Source organism: Zootoca vivipara, chromosome 1 (assembly GCF_965207765.1).
Source record: "Zootoca vivipara chromosome 1, rZooViv2.hap1.1, whole genome shotgun sequence".
Lineage (NCBI taxonomy): Eukaryota > Metazoa > Chordata > Lepidosauria > Squamata > Lacertidae > Zootoca > Zootoca vivipara.
The window spans coordinates 92,059,543-92,081,112 of NC_142582.1; the positions used below are offsets into that span (position 1 = coordinate 92,059,543).

Genomic DNA, 21,570 nt, shown 5'->3' on the forward strand with positions numbered 1-21,570 from the left:
CTGGACTAGATGGGCTACTGGCCAGATCCAGCAGGACTATTCTTATATTCTTATCCAGACAGCCTGGTTCCAGACTGTCTGTGGCCTTCATACCTTCTGACCTCAACCTGCCCACACACATCTTCCAAATACATGTAAACAGTTTATGCAATACAAAGATGACAGACAGTCTGACCAGTGTTTCTGGATGAGGTTTTATTAAAAAGAAACTACAAGCACATGACTTTAAGAGGTGGTGGGTGGGCGAGAGAAAAGCACACTCTAAGAACAATATGTTTGTGTCCCCTCTTCAATCATGTCCATGGGCAAAAGTGCTGCAATATCTTCTTCAGGATATAGTTGAGAGAGAGTTGGAGTTATGCAAGAAATCCCCAGATTTCATTGGCATTCACAATGGTTTTAGACTCCCAATACTTTTACAACGGCAACAATAAAACAACATTTTCCACCTGAATTTTGCTGCTGCAATGAAGAAAGCTAATCCGGAGTGGATTTTTTTGGGGGGGGGGGTGTGGAAGGAATGTGAACTCAATTCACATCAATAGGCTCAGAATCTGCTCAGAGGCACCCTGCATTCTAATTATATGTCTTATGAATCTGACTCTCTGGTTGGTAGAAAGAAACACAAAGTAGATCCCTCACTCTATGGGTGTTATGTTGGTGCTGGGTTGGCAGGGCTTGAATGCCTAGCTTTAGATCTTGAGTTGATTCCTTGCAAAAATCTAAACAACTGAATGAATAGTTCACATTGTCTTTAAATGAAATACTGTACTCTTTGACCTCCCAATTTTTCTTCATACAGAAATTTCTCTAGCTTTTCTATGACAGTATCCTGGTTCAGAACCCCATGGCCCCAATGAGAGAAAGGGAAGCACTTCTTCCAACAGCACACATTTAGGCTATGGAATCTGCTGCCACAAAACAGTTCTGATTCATTTCAAAAAATTCAGCATTCCATTCTTTTCAAAGTCAATATTTGGATGTCAATTCCAAAATTCAGACAAAGGCAGTATTCTTGGAAACACAAAGCACAAAAAGGCTCAATCTGATAGAAAAGAGACTTACTTGTGACGTCTTAGTTAGATGGATATATACATAATGCTTCTATAAGGCTTTACAGCAGGGTCTGGCTCTTAGTTTGAAGAATTTCAGTTGGTCACACCACACTAGTTACTTGCCCTCATTTAATCACCATTCATACCCCTAATGATCTGCTCCAGACAATTTTGTTATTACTTTGCACAGTCTTCTGCATGCTTCCATTTCTTGCATATTTTCATTTACATATACTCTGCTGCCACCCTCACTTCCTTATACATGCTGTCTGTTGAGCAATCTTAGGTAACCTCATTTCAAGTTCCCTCTTAGCAAACATGGCACATCCTTCCACATTCTGAAGCTCTCAAGATTTCTCTTCCCAGACTGGTGTCTTATTTCTTGCCTCCAATAATTAAAAGCATACTGGTACTGGTGAGTTCTTATGAGCTAATTATTAACTGATCTCTAGTCTACTTCACCGCCTTGTTCATCCAGAATTCTGATTATTGGACTTTACTCTTATTACTATTGGTAATATTACAGCTACTGGTACCACTTCCTATGTCTGATCCTTGGTCTTTTGACCCCAGCCTTGTCCACTCTGCCTAGCAGCAATTCTTCAGAGCCTCCTGCATAAGACTTTCACATCACCTGCTACCTAACTGTTTAATTGGCAATGCAGTAACTGAACCTGGTTTTTTTGCATACAAATCATGCATCCCACCACTGGGCAACTGCCCTTTCTTACACACTAAAAAGGTAATGTTGCATTTTAATACTGTTAACAGCACCAAGAACCAGTAGGATGTGCAGAATCCAATTAAAAATATTGAGCCTATTTTGGCAAAGTTAAAGGCTGTTAATACCCATTGATTTTAATGTTTAAAACTAACCTAATTTTTAAAATGTCTACCATTTGCATAAATATACCTTAAAAATATTCAGTGTCTCAGCTAAGCAGTGCATTTTATTCATTATGACTGTTTTTCTAGACTTGAATGACAGTCAGCACAACTAGATTATTGTGCTTAGTTTTAGGGTTCTAGAGGAGTTCCAAGTACTGCTATCTAAGGGGTCCAACTTTGTTTCCAAACATGGACATCCTTCCTCCCCCCCCCCAATATGTTATAGACACTATGTAAGGCTACTTATTGAACCTCCAGGTTGTTCCCATTGACCTTTTTTTTTTTTAGTCTATGGCACAGATCTCCGAAACAGGAAATGAGACAACTTGGCAGTTAAAAAAACTTCAAATTACTAATCCTTTCTTCTGGCTGCAGGTACTTTCTCTAATATTCATGAATGAGCAAATCCTTTTTGAATGAAAAAGTCAGGTTTTGAAACTGAAAAAGTCAGGTTCCGAGCTTCCGGGTTCAGCGCCAGCGTCGATCGGCGGGGCTTCGTCTCGTCTCCGAGACGGCCCGTCTCTGCTAGGAGTGGGGAGGGCAGCGAGAGCGACGCTGCGCCCCTTAGAACCTCGGGAAGGGCGTCCCGAGGGCAATTTGCTCGGCACAGACCCAATCCGGACTCCCCAACTCTTCGGCTAGCTCTAATAAGAGCTCCGGAGCGAGGAGGGTAGAAGTCGCGGGGGCCATTTTGAGCGGCAACGTTATTCTAGCAGGGAGAAGCTTCAAGCCGAAGGCGGAGAGCGCTGGATTCTTCCGAAAATAAAACGATTGGAAAAGACTGTAAGTAATCTCATGATTTGGATTATTATAAAACAATTTGGATCTGGGAGAGAGGGGAGAAAAGAGGAAGCCACCCCCCCCCCCACGGCAACAAAAGAGACAGTAAATAGAAACCCGAAGCCATAAACAGAAGATTTACAATTCAAAGGATCCCTCAAAGGCATCAAAGAGAATCTCCCCTTTGATGCAGGGTGAAAAGGGGAGAGAGACTGCGGTTTATGACTGCCCTGCAATAAGAGGTACAGCCTAAGAAAAAACCTTTCCACTCGGGAGCCGGCAGCCCAGACAACCCAGTGAGTTGTCAGGATTTATAAGTCAAATTTTACTTCACTTTGTATTTCTGGACTTTGTGGAATTTCTTTTTTGGCTTAAGTGTTTGTGAAATGTGAGTTCGAACTTTATTGTCAATAAGACTTGAAGAATGCAGCCAGCTTGTTAAAATGGAGTCGAAAAATAAACTGTGATCATATTCCACCCCACGTGACAAGTTTTGACCTTGGCAGGACTGAAATATGTCAACAAAAAAGTGTTCCCCTGAGTTCCAGCGGTCTGTTTTGACCTTAATGTGGGAAACAAGAATAGAGTTATGTCAAGAGGAGACACGACGGCAAGAGTTACAGGAAAAATTCCAGGAGGTGATGGCGGAATATGATTTTTTAGGAGATGAAGCTTTTGACACTGAAAAAGATGAATGTGAGAATGACAATGATGGGGAAGGAAAAGAAGAAGATGAGGATTGTGATGATTCAACACAAAATGAAGCACACCACGAAAAAAATGATGACTCTACTCTACAAAAAGTTGGATGGAGTGCCCTGCTTTTGAGGGGGGCACGATTGGTATCATTGGAACTCCAGAACGCCCACAGGGAAGAAGGAAAAAATATGCAGAGAAGAGAAGAAATTCAGGGGTCCTGTATGGTGGCCTGGATGACAAAAGACTGTAAACAGGGGGTGGGGTGAAGGGAAAGTGATGTTGTGATTAAGGATGGATTAACAGGTTTATAACTGGTCTGCTGATTTTGGAATTTGCTGGATTGGGGGGGGAAGCCGGCAATCGGGGATGTAAGGTTAAATTGAGAATAGTTATAGTTTTAAAAGTGAATGGATTTTGGAAAATGTGAAAATATGGAGGCTTATAGAGGGAGAAAAAACAAAAAATTAGGCACGGGAAGAGAAAATGGGAGTTTGATTTCTCAGTGATTTGAATATTAGATGAAAATGTTAACAATTGATTTATAAGTTGTATAAGATGCAAAGGTGTATTTTTATAAAGTAAGAAACTGTTGCAGATGATAAAAAAGGGATGAAAACCGGGGAAGGGGGGGGAGGGGAAGCCCACAAAATATGGTTTTACAACTATGAATGCAAGAAAATTTTTTTGTTTTGTATTGTTTTTTCTTTTTTCTTTTTTCGCCCTTTCTTTTTTTTCCCCTTTTTTCCTATTTCTATTTTTCTCTTTTTTTTTTTTTTGGTATGACAATAGATGGTTGGATGGATGTCCTCCTGCGTACTGCCCTGGTTTGCTGGAGCTCCCTGGTGGCAGGGGGGGGCTTTGGGGTCAGGGGAGGGGGGGGAGGACAGAAACCCAAGCATAAAATGGACCATCTCTGACTGTTCACATACATGGGATACTTCTGTGGCAGGGGAGGACCCATGTGGGTGGGTAGGAAGGAGGTGGAAAAGGGGTTTAAGTATGTACCTTTTTTTTGCTTTTTTGTATTTTGTAAAATTAATAAAAAGTATGTTCAAAAAAAAAAAAAATGAAAAAGTCAGGTTCCAGATAGATAGATAGATGATAGATAGATAGATAGATAGATAGATAGATAGATAGATATACTAAAAGAGCAGCTACGCTGGTGATGCAGGAGAGGATTGCCATTGTCTAATAAACACATTTTATTCTGCTACTGATAACTGGGGACTAGTTTGAATACATAATAAATTGATGAGTAGAATCTTGTTATAGACTATTTTAGGGAACAGCCATTTTATTGTTAACTGCATTTATATCCCACCTTTTTCTCCAAAAAGCTCAGGATGGTGCACATGGTTCTTTACACCCCTCTGTCCTCTTTTAATCCACACAACACCCCTGTGACATGGGTTAGTCTGGGAGCCAATGCCCAGCCCAAGCTCACCCAGGGAGCTTCATGGCCAAGTGAGGATAGAACCCTGGTCTCCCAGGTCCTAATCTGATACCCTGACCATTACACCATGGCTATTATTTAGCAATTGATCAGGAATAAGCAATTTCAGCCAAGCCAGGAGTTTCTGAACAAGTATGGGCTAACTGCTAACAAGAGAAGTTGCTGAATTGCAACTTATTACCAAACTTAAAACCATGGAGAGACCTGGTCTGAATAGAGACATTGGATTCTTATCTCATTATACATGATAATTTTTAGCCATCTCACCCCTTGCTTTTTCCTGTAAGACCAATTACAATCGTTAACAGTAATCAACAGGCTTACCACACCTATCAGCCAATCACCCATTCCCACCACCCTTCTGAGTAATACCCATCCTCTCACTATATATAAGGGTCTGGTGACTTCTGTTTCAGTATATCTGAAGAAGTGTGTATGCACACGAAAGCTCATACCAATGACAAACTTAGTTGGTCTCTAAGGTGCTACTGGAAGGAATTTTTTTATTTTGTTTTGACTACGTCAGACCAACACGGCTACCTACCTGCAACTAAAACAATTTTCATCATCATCATGAAATGAATATTCTACAAGCCCTTAACATGGTTCATAACAACATTACATGAAGAAAGATTGAAGAAGCAGTGATGCTGGGGGTGTGCAGACACTGCACAGTGGTCCTGTTAGTGTACCCACACAATCCCAACCTCCCTGTCACTGCCACCCTCAACACACACACACACACACACACACACACACACACACACTTATATTGATGCAGCTCCAGCACCACTGAGCAAGCTATTCCAGATGCCACTATCCATGCACATTGCACAAGAGAGAGAGGAACTGGCAGCCTTGGGGGAGAAAAATAAAATAAAATGGGGCGCTCAAAGACAACCCAGGAAGACTGAGCATGTTAAGTGGGCAGGAAATGCTGGCTGACTTTGGGAGAGAAAACAGAAAGCAGGGGGTGGTTGGAAAGAAATATCCCTGGAAGAGGCTGGTTGGCTAGCTGGCACCCTGAACAGGACATTTTGCAGCCTGAAGCAAAGGTTCAACTGGCTCCCTGTCTGCCCCTCCCCCCTACACACAACAGCCAAGGTGCCTAGCACCCAAGTTCTTTTGGGACTCGAGGCAGAAAATCCTACAAGTGCATCTCTCGTCAGTAAAAATGCAACAATAATTAATTATATAAGTAACCATTTGCTGCCCTTCCATGCCACCCAAACACAACTGCCTGAGCTTTGCCCAAGGGCAGGCTGATCCGGGCAGCAGGAATACCATACTGCCAAGTTTTGTGAGGCACAAAGTGGGACGCTGTGTTTTAAATTAGCCGTGTTTTCTTAAAAGCCAGAAAACTGTGGCAGCAAAGGCGACTAGAGGCATCATCCATCTGAGTGTTTTCTTGGTACTGTATACAATTAAGCTTTGGTAATACAGTACTATGCAAATGCATTCTACAGTAAGCTCTGGTCAGCCCAATTATGTAACTCTTAAGCTATGTGTTTGCAACAACCAAAAAAATCAAAACACAAAAATACGATTCTTTCCTTAACGTGTTTTCTTTTTTTATGTCCTTTCCATGCCCAGTGGCAAAGAGAGGGGAGAGTGTGGCCTGTATATGCCTATGCTTCCCAGTTCTTCCTGTGTCCCACTGCTATCCAGTCTGCTCCTACATAGCTTCTCCTGTCACTATTCCCTCCCTAGTACATACTCCGAATGGCTGCTGAGCCACGGCATCTTGCACCCTCTGTTCATAAAAGTACAGGGTTGATCCTCTTACAGAGATGCTTCAGGAAACAGAGGGTGAAGTGCCCACTTCCTTTGCAAAGAGGGAAGCCTGCTTTAGTAACCGACTTTCTCAACAACAAAACCACACTTCTTTCAGTTACTGGCAAACAGAAGTTTAAGTGTCCCTGACTACTGGGCACTCGTTCCTTTATGACAAGGCATAATGCTGAATGTGGTGTGTGTTGGGTCAAGGAGCAGTGGAGGAAAGCGTTGTTAATAAACCCTTTGAAGCAAGCAAGCATACAATTAACTCTGTCCATGTCTCTAATGACTTGAATCGTATATTTAAAATATATATTAAGGCACTGTTCATACAGCAAATGACTAGTGCAGGGGAAGGGCTTGGTATGAATGCAATCCATGTCTCTTTGGACAACAGCTCTGTCTGGGATATTCACAGATATTAAGGGCATCCAAATGTGTGTTCATTTGAGCAGGAAATACACAGGGCCAGGCTCTGTGGACATCAATTCAGATAGCTTTACAGCAGCAGTGCTAGTCCACATGTGACTGCAGCATCCCAAGCCTGCTTTTCCCACTTCTGCCCACCCAAATCAGTTTTGCAATGTGGTTGCAAGAAATGAACAAGCAACAAATGAACATTATAAAGTATTCATGCAGTGCATTAACATGAAAGAGTATGCCTGAAGCATTGGGGGTGGGCTGGGGTGGGGTATTTGAATTGCTGGTGGGTCTGCTTGTGGGATTCATTGTGAAGGAGAGAGGTGTTGGGCTCACCTGAAAGGGGTGAGAGATGTTTAAAGGAACATCTGTACAGTGGTACCTCGGGATAAGAACTTAATTCGCTCTGGAGGTTCATTCTCAACCTGAAACTGTTCTTAACCTGAAGCACCACTTTAGCTAATGGGGCCTCCCGCTGCTGCTGCGCAGCCACTGCACGATTTCTGTTCTCATCCTGAAGCAAAGTTCTTAACCCGAGGTACAGCGGAGTCTGTAACCTGAGGCATCTGTAACCTGAAGCGTCTGTAATCCGAGGTACCACTCTACACACCAAAATAGATCACTAAGTCTTTTCTAGACAACTACACATTCGTGTGCTGTAGCTACAGACACTCTAAATCCAGCTGCTGTGTCTCAAAAGAGAACAGGGACTCAAATCCTGACAACAACAACAACAACAACAATAATAATAATAATAATAATAATAATAATAATAATAATAATAATAATATTTATACCCCACCCCTCTGGCTGGGTTTCCCCAGCTACTCTGGGCTGCTCCCAACAGAATATTAAAAACACAATAAAACATTCAAACATTAAAAACTTCCCTAAACCGGTCTGCCTTCAGATGTCTTCAGATTGTTGTTTATTTTCTTGACATCTCATGGGAGAGCGTTCCCTGTAACCTCACTTCTCGCAGTGACTACTGCAATGGACTACTGCAATGCGCTCTACGTGGGGCTACCTTTGAAGGTGACCCGGAAACTACAACTAATCCAGAATGCGGCAGCTAGACTGGTGACTGGGAGCGGCCGCCGAGACCACATAACACCGGTCCTGAAAGACCTACATTGGCTCCCAGTACGTTTCCGAGCACAATTCAAAGTGTTGGTGTTGACCTTTAAAGCCCTAAACGGCCTCGGTCCGGTATACCTGAAGGAGCGTCTCCACCCCCATCGTTCTGCCCGGACACTGAGGTCCAGCTCCGAGGGCCTTCTGGCGGTTCCCTCACTACGAGAAGCCAAGTTACAGGGAACCAGGCAGAGGGCCTTCTCGGTAGTGGCACCCACCCTGTGGAATGCCCTCCCACTAGAGGTCAAAGAGAACAACAATTACCAGACCTTTAGAAGGCATCTCAAGGCAGCCCTGTTTAGGGAAGCTTTTAATGTTTGATGGATTTCTGTATTTTAATGTTTGATGGATCTCTGTATTTTAGAATTTCTGTTTTGTTGGAAGCCGCCCAGAGTGGCTGGGGGAACCCGGCCAGATGGGCGGGGTATAAATAATAAATTATTATTATTATTATTATATAGTGAGGGAACCACCAGAAGGCCCTCGGAGCTAGACCTGTGTCCAGGCTGAACGATGAGGGTGGAAATGCTCCTTCAGGTATACTGGGCCAGGCCTTTTAGGGCTTTAAAGAGTTGTTGCTATTGCTGTTACAGTATTATTGTTGCAATGACATGTCCTATTCTTTAGTTCACTAAAGGACTCCCAATTGAGAATGCCAAGGAAACTCTGATAAGCACCTTTAATCCATATTTGCCTGATCCAGCAAGGGAGACTTATGTAAGGAAGCCGCCTTCTAACACAAACACCTTGCAACATGCAGACAGCGTTCCCAGTAGAAATAAGCACACATCCAACATGCCGGCTTGTGTGCACGGCGATCCCTGTTATATTGCATCTCATTATTTTATATTACATCTCATTATATTCCCTCATTCAACATTGACAATGATCAGACCTGACATTCTAGTAACCGGATGGGAGGGGAGTTTGGAATCCAAGAGATACCCACGCCAACCAGAAGCATGCTCAGTGCTGCCGGCATTCTCTGTTCAGCACATATGTTCTTGGAAGTCTTTCTATATGGTGGTGGCTTGCAGTACACATGCACTGAATTCAGAGAATGGGGCAGGTATGCATCAATCTGGATTCAAAGAAGATTCAAAAATACTTTCTATCGCATCCACGTTCTTCGTTGTCAGTGCCCTCCCTGACCTCTTCCCCAGGTGCTGTCTCCTCTACCTAATCTCTGATCTGCAAAAAAGCAATCAGCACCCAGGCTGCTTCTGACATGTCTTGCTCTCGAAATCTGTGAGTTCTGTGCCCCACATTGCTGCTGGTAGTTATATCATTTTCCATTTTATTAGCATCCTGGTGCAATTACTGCTAGTAGAAAACACAAATTAATAACATTATAATAATGTGTTTTAGGCTAATTAAGATGGAACTAGTTACAGGTAGGTAGCCGTGTTGGTCTGACGTAGTCAAAACAAAATAAAAAAATTCCTTCCAGCAGCACCTTAAAGACCAACTAAGTTTTTATTTTGGTATGAGCTTTCGTGTGCATGCACACTTCTTCAGATGGAACTGTATTACTTTTGAATTCATATCCTGGGTTTGTGTTTTACTACTTTTGCTATGTTTGCAACTTTTTATGTTGTAACCGGGTCTAAGGCAGTATATAAAATTAATAAATAAAATAGGGTATGACTAGCCAAGGTGATTATAAGATGCTGGACTGGGTGGGCTTTTCGTCTTGATAATGAATGAATTGGTGTGCATCCAAAATGTGTCAAACTGGCAACCATAATTTCCGCTAGAATTGAGAAACCAAACTGCCAACAGAATTCCGCAAGTAGGTTTTCCACATCCCTAAAATGAGCACACGTTATCCCCAGTTGTATATCTTCTCTAAATGGATGGAGAAAGACAGACAGACAAGCAGGCAGACATGTCAAAGTTGAATGGCCTTGAAATGCAAAAGTACAGCCAGCGACAAAAGCTTATAACATAAAATTTGGTTGTCTTTAAGGTGCCACAAGACTTTGTTATTCCCCCCCCCCTGTAGCTCCTGAACTGTCAAATTGTCTTCCTTTTCATATACTTTTTTAAAAACTTGTTTTAAAAAATCCCCTGCTACCATTGTTAATAAAATGAGTAAATGTGTATTAGTTTTAAACTGTTCGTTTCATTTCAAACGTAAATCCCATGCTTGTACCATTTAGATTCAAATTGTGCAGCAGCAGCAGCCTTCATCTCACAGAGCAGGAACCAGTCGCTTCATGAAAACTCTCCCCGAAGCAAAACCATGCATGCTGCTACATCAGACATACATTCCAAATGTTGTTTGAACTTTGCCATTTTCAGACTATTCAGATCCAGGGAGGGGTTGGATGCCCCCCCCCCGATTAAACAAAATATAAAGATAAAACAAATTGCGAGAAGTTATTTTCCTTACCTTCTCAGCTGCGGCCCCCATTCTTGGGAAGTCGTAGCGCCACAGTCATAAGCAACGCTTGAAGAACAGGTTAACAGGCAAACTGCCTTCAAAGGTGTTGCTGCTGCTTCATATATGTAGACTCTGAACTCCGCCTACTATGGCCCCTGGGCAGGAAGGAACAGTGTATGGTGCCAGCATGTGGAATACTTGAAACACACAGACTTCAGTGCCATAAAGCCAGATGAAGTAATTTACATTTCCTGAAACACAAGTCCTTCCTCTTTCAACAAGACCTCTAAGTCAGGGCGGTCCAACCCCTCAGACCAAGCAAGAATTAAATTTCCATATTGTTCATGAAAGTGTTCTGCAATGTAGTTATTATTATTTAATAGACACAATAAGTTTAAATATATATAATTAAACAAATAATAGATGCAATATATCTATTCATTAAACAAATGGAATACACAAAAGAAGGGTGGTTCATAGATAGATAGTCTGTCTGTCTGTCTGTCTGTCTGTCTGTCTGTCTGTCTGTCTATCGATCTATCGATCTATCGATCTATCGATCTATCGATCTATCGATCTATCATCTATGAACCACCCTTTTTTGTGTATTCCATTTGTTTAATGAATAGATAGACAGACAGACAGACAGATAGAGATGCACTGCATGGAAATGCAGGAGACCCCGAGATTGGGGTGTATGAGAGAATCCAACCCCTGAAATCCTGACCAGGGAGATCCAAATGCAGACAAAGCAACCCCAAATCCATGGTCGCCACATCCCACCCCTCCCCACACTGTTGCAGTTTGGACTATACCCTTCCCTGTCCACAGTGAGGTCCCTTTTCCTTACCTATATGTGTTTATGCATGCTTTCGATGTGAGAGACATTAGAGGTGGAGATCTTAAAAATCCCCCCCCCCAATCTAAAAACAGAAGCCTGAGTTTGCTCTCCCCAACCAGGCAGGTTTTTCTGCACAGCCAAGATCTACCTACCCTGATCACCTCAAACCTCTGCTGCTGCTCCCTACCCCACTGCTCCCCGGTCTCCAGCCTCCAGCAAACCCCTTGACCTGTGCACAACAGAGACAATGAGGAGCGCCCCCAACTCAAAAGCAGTGGCAGCATCACTGCCAGGTCTCTACTGCTCCAGGGGCTTGAGGGCAGCTCTTGCCTAGGCCTCTGCTCCCTGGCACTGGTGGTTGGGAGACAGTGCCAAATTTAGGGCAGCGCAACCGGTTCCCCCGCACTGGACATGCTGAGGGACATATGTGAAGGAGGCATGAGGGACCCAGGAGCCACTTCCTCTTTCCTGCCCTCCCTGGGACTGCCGAAAAAAAGGGATATATTTTTTTTAATCCAGTAGGCACATCTCTATTGGATTTTAATTGGTTTCATATATGTGTTGTTATTGTTGCTTCAGATTATGTATGTGTGTGGGTGTGTGGCTTTTTAAATGGTTTTCATATATAATTGTTCTGTATATGTTTTGATTGTATTTTAAATCAGTTCATGGCTCCACCCGGCCATGAAGCTCGCTGGTGTCCTTTGGCCAGTCACTGTCACTCAGTCTAACTTTCCTCAAAGGTTAGACTGTTGTGAGGATAAAATGGGAAGAGCATAAATTATGTTCACTAGCTTGAACTCCTTGGAGGAGAGGTGTGGTATAAATTAAACAAATGATGCATTGAATGTTCTTTGTTCGTATACACTGCTTTTATGTCATGCAGGCCTCAACACTGTTTACATAAAAAAATATACACCAATAGTAACAAAATAATTGAAATATCACAAAATACAAAAGATACGTAATCTTTCATGACAATAAAGCTACCAAAATATTTTGCTAAGCAATATTGCAAAATGTGTATTCATTTTCAAATTGTCTATAGCAATTTGGCAATGTAACAGATAAGGCATGTGCTCCAGCAAAACTCCCAGTGAACTCTGTCACGTGGCTGAGTTGTTTCACATTTTCCTTTCATTTCTGCTCAACAGAAACATAACTGTTTAGAATACGTTTCTGTGTTATTCTCAGTATCATAGTAAATCGGATTATTTTACAATGATTCTCCAGTCTACTCTATTAATAACATGCACATGTAGGCTATCATTCTTGGAGGCTTTTTGTCTTCACATTTGGCATATCTCCACCTTTTTAAAAAAAAATCTACATGTACTGTATCTTAGCTGCCAATTACCTCAAGCCTTTTCCTGGTGTGTATTAGTGAGCACATATTGGAGAGGGGAGACCAAGCGTAGAGATCTGTCCCAACCTCGATTTATGTGTTCCATATGCACATACACTACATGGGTCACATGATAGCCTGATTTGCATGGGCTACGTGATTTGCATAGCTGAGTAGCTGAGCAAAAACGCTCCTTTTGCTTGTGTTCTTCTCAGGCCCTCTTCCTCTCTCTTATCCCTGATATACACCTGAGACTGAGCAATGCCTGCATTCCATTCAGTGTAACCTCCTTCCCCATATGTCATGTTCCCTTTCCCTGTATCCCACACCACTCTCAGTTGCCATTGCTCACTTCCAAAATCCTCACATTGTCCAGTGTGTTTGCAGAAAGACACTTAATACAGTAAGTAAGTAATACAGTAAACGGCCTTGGTTCAGTATACCTGAAGGCGTGTCTCCACCCTTATCGTTCTGCCCAGACACTAAGGTCCAGTGCTGAGGCCCTTCTGACGGTTCCCTCGCTGCAAGAAGCCAAGTTACAGGGAACCAGGCAGAGGGCCTTCTTGGTAGTGGCACCCACCCTGTGGAACGCTCTCCCACCAGATGTCAAACAGAAAAACATCTACCAGACTTTTAGAAGATATCTGAAGGCAGCCCTGTTTAGGGAAGCTTTTCATGTTTAACTGACCATTGTATTTTAATATTTTGTTGGAAGCCGCCCAGAGTGGCTGGGGAAACCCAGCCAGATGGGTGGAGTATAAATATATTATTATTATTATTATTATTATTATTATTATTATTATTATTATTATTATTAGCAGTCCTGAGGTCCCATAAGTAGGTCGCTTGCAACAAGTTTTTAATTTTCTTAATTTATTAGATTTTCCCTGGAAAGGGTAAATTCAGATGATTATTATTGGGGGGGGGGGGTGCCATTCTGACAACAACCATTTTATGTGGATGCTGCAGGAAACCTTCCATGCGTAAGGTGCAATGATCCCACTGGAAATGCTAGCATGGAAACACCCGCAATTATTGTTCCTTGTTAGGCTTTTTAAAAAAATGATGGGGAACCTTTTTCTTCTTCAAATATTCACTGTTCTGCAGCATGTATTGTAATTAAGTTGGCGTTTTTTGTCCTTAAATTGGACTTTGCACCTGGATTTCCATAGAGATCAGCTAGTTTTCCTGTGTAGTTGTGCCAATTTGCTGTCATTACATACGTAATTCCTTTGTGAAGACGACAAGCTTTCTCTCCCTTCAGTGCTTCCTTTTGATCCATCTTCTTGGAGCAAAGTGGACATTTTTCTGCTCCCCAGGCACCTCCACCAATGTTTCTATGTACACTCAGTTCCCCTGCCAAACTTTCCTGGGCACAACATTTGAATGGCAATGCCTATCAACTAGGAGCGCCCCCCCCCCAATATTTTATTGGAGGGGCCGGAGGAATCTCAGCCCCTAGGAGTTGGCTCCTATGGAGGGCCTGCAGGAGCAAGGAAGGCAAAGGAAGGAAGGCATTAGGAAGCCAACATGAGGAAAAAGCAAAGACCAGGATGGAAGGGAGAAGCTGTGAGACAGGGAGTCATGTGACAAGGAGGACAAGGAATCAGGAAATAAAATGCAGAAATAGAGCGGGACTTTAATTGCAGGTCCAGTGCTATAGAAAAGCTGAACAAGGAAGCAAGCTTGGCTACACTGCAGGGAACATTCCATAAGGATTATTCCAAACAGGCTGTAAACAGCACTTGTTTTTTGCATTATCGATCCTCATTCACCATGAAATGTATATCCAAAGTGGCTGACTAAAAGCCACCCAAAATGGTAAAAGGTTCCACAGAGTCTGCTTTATAATATATGAACTCTATTTGTGACTGAGTCATGAAGGAAGGGCCATAGCTCAGGGGTAGAGCACCTGCTCTGCCCGCGAAAGGTTGTTGGTTCAACCCCTGGCATCTTCAGCTGAGAAAGCAGAGCCCTGTCTGAGAGATGCTGCAACCCAGTATGGACAGTACTGAGCTAGATGAAGCAATGGTCTGACTCAGTATAAGGCAGCTTCCTATGTGCCTCTGAGGGTATTGCTCAAGATGAAGATAGGGGAGGGTGCAGTGGTAATACAGGTTCTTAGCCATTATCTGTCACAAGTTTCCTTCCCAGAATAGCACCAACTTTTATAGCAACCTGAATTCTAATTAGTGAAGCTCTTATGTCTGCAGTTAAGGTGTATATTTCATAATGCAATCTAGGTGAGAATTGTCATCATGTGTTCATTAATGAATGCTCTTCCGCAGAAAATGCTGAACATAACGAGCGCCATTATATCCTTATAACAATTTGCATCGAGGGAAAACTAGTCATACTCAGTGTGGACCCACTGAACTCGATGGACTTAGGTCAGCTATATGCCCTGATTTCAACAGGTCTACCCTGGGTATGATTTAGTCAGATACAACTCAGTATGTGTAGTGCTGTGCATTTATTCCTATACTAACTGCAAATTATACACAATCCTATGTAACTGAACTTTAACTGAGGATACTTGGAGTGAAAGTGCTTAATTCCCCCCCCCCCCCGGAAAAAATTCTGTTGTACGCTCCAAATGGCTTACCATTTAGACCCCCATATAAATGGCTTACCATTTATACAGAGGTACCACTGTATTGGGGCAAAGTTCTCAACTTGAGGTAACTCTTCCAGGTTAGCAGAGTTTGTAACCTGAAGCGTTTGTAACCTGAGGCGTTTGCAACTCGAGGTACTACTGTATGTATTTGGGAGGGAAACTCATGAGTGAAACAGTGTGGAGCAGGAAAATCTGGAGCAGAGAAGGCAACAGTTGTTAAGCACATGGAGAGAGAGCTGCTGCTTTTCTCTTCCCAGGACCAACCAAGTAATTTTTGCAGGATATGGAGGATATGTCAATTACCCAAGGCCAGCTAATTTATTTTGGGCCTGGAGCAGAAAATCTCATGAGCAGCTCTCTCCTGCATTCTTGACAGTCAAAATACAATAAAAAAAACAACAGCCTAAATATCTAACAATTTGCTGCCTTCTCAAGAAACTCCACATCAGCTCGTTGAGGTGACCACAGGCTCACTTTACCGAATCTACTTGCTCCTCATTGACCTACCTTGGCCATAGGGAGGCGAGCAGGGGTTCAGTATTCATTTGATTCTGCTGCCTGGAATCCAAATCCTATCACGCAAATCGCCTCCTTCAAAATCTCGACTTTATTTTTCAGTTTCATAACTGGCAGGTGGAAACAGGAAATCTGAGAGAACGTTACCGCATGGAGTCTGAACTTTGGCACAAAATTTGGTTTCCTCAGAATCATGGCTTTCCCCCCTCAGACAAGTTAAATACTTCCAAGTCCCACTGATTTCTCCTCACTATCTCCAACTAAGGACTCCATGGATTGTTACGCCGCAGGTTTACTACACTCAAGCACTTGCCATGTGAGGAGAGAGACTCCATCAGGCAAGGCCTTTTTCCACCTGCTCTGTCCCACCCTCTCGTCTCTGCTTCTCAATTTGTATTGTATTATTTTATGTACTGTGGCTTGCCATTGTTTTATTGATTATAGTTTAGAAATTGTTTGTTGTAACTGTTGAGTGGATTTCTGTTTAACTTTTATATGTTATTATTATTATTTAATACTAGTCTAATGATTGTTGAATGTTACTTTTTTGATGTAGGTTGCCTATTTTATAATTATGTTTTATTATCACATTTTTGTATTGCATTAGATGTACATTTTTTGTTTCTTCAGCTTGAGTATTGTACGATAGAAAGACGGTAGGCCTATACAAAATAAAAATGATGATGATGATGATGATGATGTGGGTTTCAAGATTGGCCTGAAAGCATGCCAACAACGTCTGCTGAAATCTCACCCAAGATGGGCTTGAAAAGGGTTTCCTGCAGAAAGGGAGGATTCCCCATTCTCCCCACAGGGCTGTTCCATATCTTGTCTGTTGCCAGGGCTGTTGCCCAGCCTTACCACTTTCACTCTTGTACCTAAACTGCAGTCAAATATGTAATTTGAGCAAGAAGGTTATGCACATACAGACCGGATCACAGCACAGAATATGTGGCATCTTTGCATATCAAACCTAGTTTTTTGTGGAGATTCCTCCTCCTCTTTTCCTCAGAAAATGCTCTCCCTCCCTGCTCTTTTTCCAGATTATTGTAGGAAGTGCTGACCTTCGAAGTACAGTGTGCAAAGAGGATTCCAAGGGCCTGTGCTGGAGCAGAACTATCTAGATCCCTAAGGATTTGTTACGATCCCTTTTTGAATACAGTATTTAGTATCAAAAGTAGAAATCTAGGTTGCATCTCAGCAGGATATGAAACATTTGGCGATTGTTATGTCGTGACAGTGATGATTACATAAAAAATAAAACCAAATGAAATGACTCCTGAAGAAGATCCTAGGAACTGCTGTTTTAAATGTGCATTTAATGCTTTCTTTTGAAATGTTAATATTTGCTACGTTAAATGTGCCTTCTGTACTTGACCCCCTTTGCAATGTTCTATTTTGAAATCTTTTAGAAAATGTTTTAGTTTCCTGTTAATTATGGCGCTTTGAATGTACATTTGATTTTATATTTGACTTTCTTCAGCAACGTTTTATTCTAAATTGTTTTGTTTGATGTTTTAATGTAGGTTGTATTCCGCTTTTTATTCTGCTGGAGGAGACTCTTGAGAGTCCCATGGACTGCAAGAAGATCAAACCTATCCGTTCTGAAGGAAATCAGCCCTGAGTGCTCACTGGAAGGACAGATCCTGAAGCTGAAGCTCCAATACTTTGGCTACCTCATGAGAAGAGAAGACCCCTGGGAAAGACCCTGATGTTGGGAAAGATTGAAGGCACTAGGAGAAGGAGACGACAGAGGACGAGATGGTTGGACAGTGTTCTCGAAGTTACCAACATGAGTCTGACCAAACTGCAGGAGGCAGTGGAAGACAGGAGTGCCTGGCGTGCTATGGTCCATGGGGTCATGAAGAGTCGAACACGACTAAACGACTAAACAATAACAACAAATCCGCTTTCAGATCCCCCCCCCTAAAAATATAAAGTGGCATAGAAATAAAATGAATAATAGTAATAATAATTATGATAATAATACATGAGGTTATTGGCATCAGTGGCGTAGCGTGGTTTACAATGAATTACCTGTAAACTAAACCCAATAAAACAGCATTTAGACATTTAGTTAGCTGTTGTAGCGGGAATGCTTAATCTTTATTAATGCTGTTTTGGATTATGGAATATGATACAGCAGGTTCCTTCATACTGTAATCCAGCAATTATCCTATTATGCTGTCAAAACATTGTTAATCTTAATTATCACCAGGAAAAAGCCAGGATTACCTTAGATATTATACAGACACCCTGATTCTAAACACTTTTCAAAGAAATGAGAGAGAGGGCTCAATTTTCTCAGACTGCTTTGAGAATGAAGTCATACGGCAAATGCCTGTCAGAGCAATACTGTACTATATGCAAATGCCCAGGCTAGTGCTTATAGAACTGCAGCCTGTAACACTCGGTTCTCTCCATGATAAGAAAAAGCATCATATTACTTTCTGGGGGGAAATACTTCAGTTGTCATTAAGGAGGCAAATTATTTGTACTGCCAGGTTAATGTTCCCCAAAACTAGTGAGCTTCCAGGTGCACATGAGGCCAGGATCTGGACAACTGCATGTTCTGGGAGTTACACAGTTTATCACACGTTTGCTTTATTTGCAAACTTGAATCAGATCACTGTATTGGGATTTCATCTTTGCAGAATTTGTGTAATTTTGTGGCAGAATCTGAGTTTATTTTAACATAGGGGATGCCTGAACCTGCCAGCAGTTCCTGTACTGTACTAATTTTAAAAATTGTCATTCCTGGAGACATACACTTGTTTTCTCCACAGACTCCTAAAGCTATCACTTTTATTTGACTTTGTTTATTCATTATTAAACTAACTGGCTGGCGTTCTTTGTGCCAACTGCCTTTCTCCTTCATCTGCTTTCAAATGAAATCTCGCGCTTCATCCTACCACCGGGAAAAATCATCAAAACCAGAACAAGAAGATGTCAGAAACCAACAGAAAAGAAAACACATTACTGGGACAAGAAAAACAAATAACCATAATCTTCAAAAGCAGTTCAGCCAGTCATAGGGCTGCCATACGTCCGGATTTTCCCTGACATTACTGGGATTTCAAAGGCGGAATTGACATCGGGGGGAGGGGGGCGGCTTCCAGAAAGGTGGTACTTACTTTGTCCTGGATCTTAGGCAAGTCAATTAAAAAATTGTGTGTTTTATGGGTCTGAAAAAAAAAGCTCAACAACTTTCTGGGTGTCCTGGTTTTTACTCTTTGAGATATGGGAACCCTAGCCATGTTTTGAGAAGACTAAGTGTTCAAACACGTATGACAGATATACTAATGACTTATAGCTCCCTATTTGATGGCTCAACTAGTATGGAAATATCTCCTGTATTAAGAGTTGTCAGCTTATAGCCAGAAGGGATTGGCAAATATTTATGAATGCATGGTAGCTGTTGATGCAATTACAGGCAAGACAGCCTAGTATTCCTTTCACTAATTATTGGAACTGGAAGCATCTGGCATGTCAGCAGTACTGTATTGGGGGGGAAATGGGTCAAGGGGATTATTACTAAAGATAATTGTCTTGGCAAGGAGGAAGTATCATGGTAGATTTGAGAAACACAACTGGAAATTATACACATTTCTAGATTCAGTAATGGAATTGCTCTGGCAGAGATGAGTGGCCAGTGTCATATGTAGGAGAGCAGGAATTAGGAACTCTGCACAAGCAGCACAAGATCCCTTCACCCAGTTTGGGATGACTCCTCTCCTCCCACAGAAACCCTGTAAGAGACAGCCTGCAGTGTTCAGTGAGTCCCCCTGACCCTCGAGATGCTTTTCAGGGAGGTATGAGGGCAACAGTGGAGAGGGAAACTTCAGTGTGCAACTGTCCTCCACTCGCAGAACTTCGGATACACTCCCATGACAACTAGCAAGCTGGTGCCTAGAAAGGTATACAAATGAGAAATTGTGCTTGTTGTTGACTGGTTGGTTATTATAAGCTACCTTGAGGTCATTCACAGTAGGATGAGTTGGATGTGCTGTATGTCTGAGTTCCTGGATCCAGCAAGGATTCAATTACTGGAATAGCCAGACGAACTTCTTACTAGTGGGCCCACTATGTATGGGTTGTTAGGATAACAAAGGAAGTGGTTCTGCACCAGAGGGCAAATGCCCTCAACTGGCTGGTACGGTAGTAGTGTGTGAGAGCTATAAGTTGAGGTGTGTGAGCTAGAAGCAGGAAGCAGGCTGGGCAGCAGACAGACAGAGTCATGCCTGATTTCTGCTGGAATCCAAGGCTGTGGCCATGAGAGAAGCAATAACTTAGTGGGCTGTTAATGCTGTGAGCCCCTCCATCATAGGCTCAGGTTGCAAACAAACCATATATTATAAAGACACCAGTTTCTGCCATCCTTCATTCCAAGAGAATCGAAGCAGCTGGAACCTCTGGAATCTTGCACCACTCAGTGACTGGGGTGGCGTGCCACAATACTGTAAATAAATAAATGCCATGTGTAAGCACATGATTTCTTCAAAGGCATCCCTGGAATTTACTTGTAATAAATGCCAATATGTTTAGCTCTCTTTCCACATACTTATTATTGTTAGAAATAGCTGAACTAAGTATATATGCAACTAAATATAGACCCAAGGCACCAAACCTCTGTACTTAACGACACCATAAATATTGTTTGATCCATGTAGATATATCACATTGTAATTATGAGGTATCAAAAACTAATCACAGAAAGTTCTAAAAATGGGGATGGGGAACCTGTGGCTCTCCAAATGTTGTTGGACTCCAACCTCCGGCAACCAATGGTCATGGATGATGGAAATTGTAGTCCAACAAGATCTGGAGGACCACAGTTTTCATTCCAGTCTTAAAATATACTGAGGGTTTGTTTGGGAGGGGGTATATAATATAACATTGAATATATTCAAGAGCAGGCTTTTAAATCTTGTCGAGAATCTTGTTTTTCCTGAAATCCCTTTGTTCACCTCATCTGAAATGGTGCCCACGTGTACCCCTAAGATCTCCCTCAAAGGTCAAATAGAGATTTACTAGACCAGAGGGCCTCCGTAACTATGGAGCACTGTAGTACGTGCAATGCCAAACTGAAAGGAAGGAGGCTGCCCTTACATGCCCTGAAACAGAGGCCCGTCCCAAAATTGCACCATAAATACAGCTGCCTCTTTTTTGCTGTATGCCCTGATTTGGCATTGTCAGCATTATGTTCCTGTTCCCAGACCTGCAGCAAAGGATATATGCTGGTGGAAGACAGAGGCATAAGCAGAAAGCCTATTCCACCAGCTGTCCTTTTTCATCAAACACATCTCTACATGATGCAGCATTAAATATGTCAGTGATGATGTCATCCCTGGATGAACTGAGGTTAAAGGGAACTTATATGGATTCCTCTCCCTTCCACGGATGCACAGCTAAGAATATCTTAACTGCACCCAGGGCTTTGGGCTCATTAGCTCTCAAAATAACTTAAGGCCTGAACCTGTTTCACTTAAAACTTACTCTGAAGGGACGGCTGCCACTAACTGAAAGGCAGCCCAGCCATGCTGTTCAGATTTCACTCAGAAGCTTCAATGGCTGCTCTGTTTAGCAAAGAAAATTCCAAATTCAGCAAGCATGGAATTAAGAGGCTGAGAATGAATAAGCTGGTAGAATTTCTGAAGAAG

The 21,570-nt window shown here is 42.2% G+C and overlaps 3 protein-coding genes across 5 annotated transcripts in view; all 3 read right to left on the bottom strand.

The window, feature by feature from the left end:
• LOC118083547 (cytosolic phospholipase A2 beta) overlaps positions 1-10,846 on the bottom strand; it is a 44,187-nt gene extending 33,341 nt beyond the window's left edge. The window contains exon 1 of the mRNA XM_035112065.3: positions 10,601-10,846. Coding sequence (XP_034967956.3) covers positions 10,601-10,621 — 21 coding nt within the window. The 5' untranslated portion in view covers positions 10,622-10,846. The remainder of the gene's footprint in view (positions 1-10,600) is intronic.
• Positions 1-21,570, bottom strand: part of LOC132591998 (uncharacterized) — a 452,388-nt gene that overhangs the window by 414,897 nt on the left and 15,921 nt on the right. The gene's annotated exons all lie outside the window — the stretch shown is intronic.
• The window catches only part of LOC118083493 (cytosolic phospholipase A2 beta-like), a 34,407-nt gene continuing 28,210 nt past the window's right edge, over positions 15,374-21,570 (bottom strand). The window contains exon 19 of one of the 3 annotated variants that reach the window (XM_035112005.3): positions 15,374-20,367. The gene's annotated coding sequence lies outside the window, so the exon portion shown is untranslated. The remainder of the gene's footprint in view (positions 20,368-21,570) is intronic. The other 2 variants (XM_035111981.3, XM_035111996.3) reach the window with 2 other exon arrangements.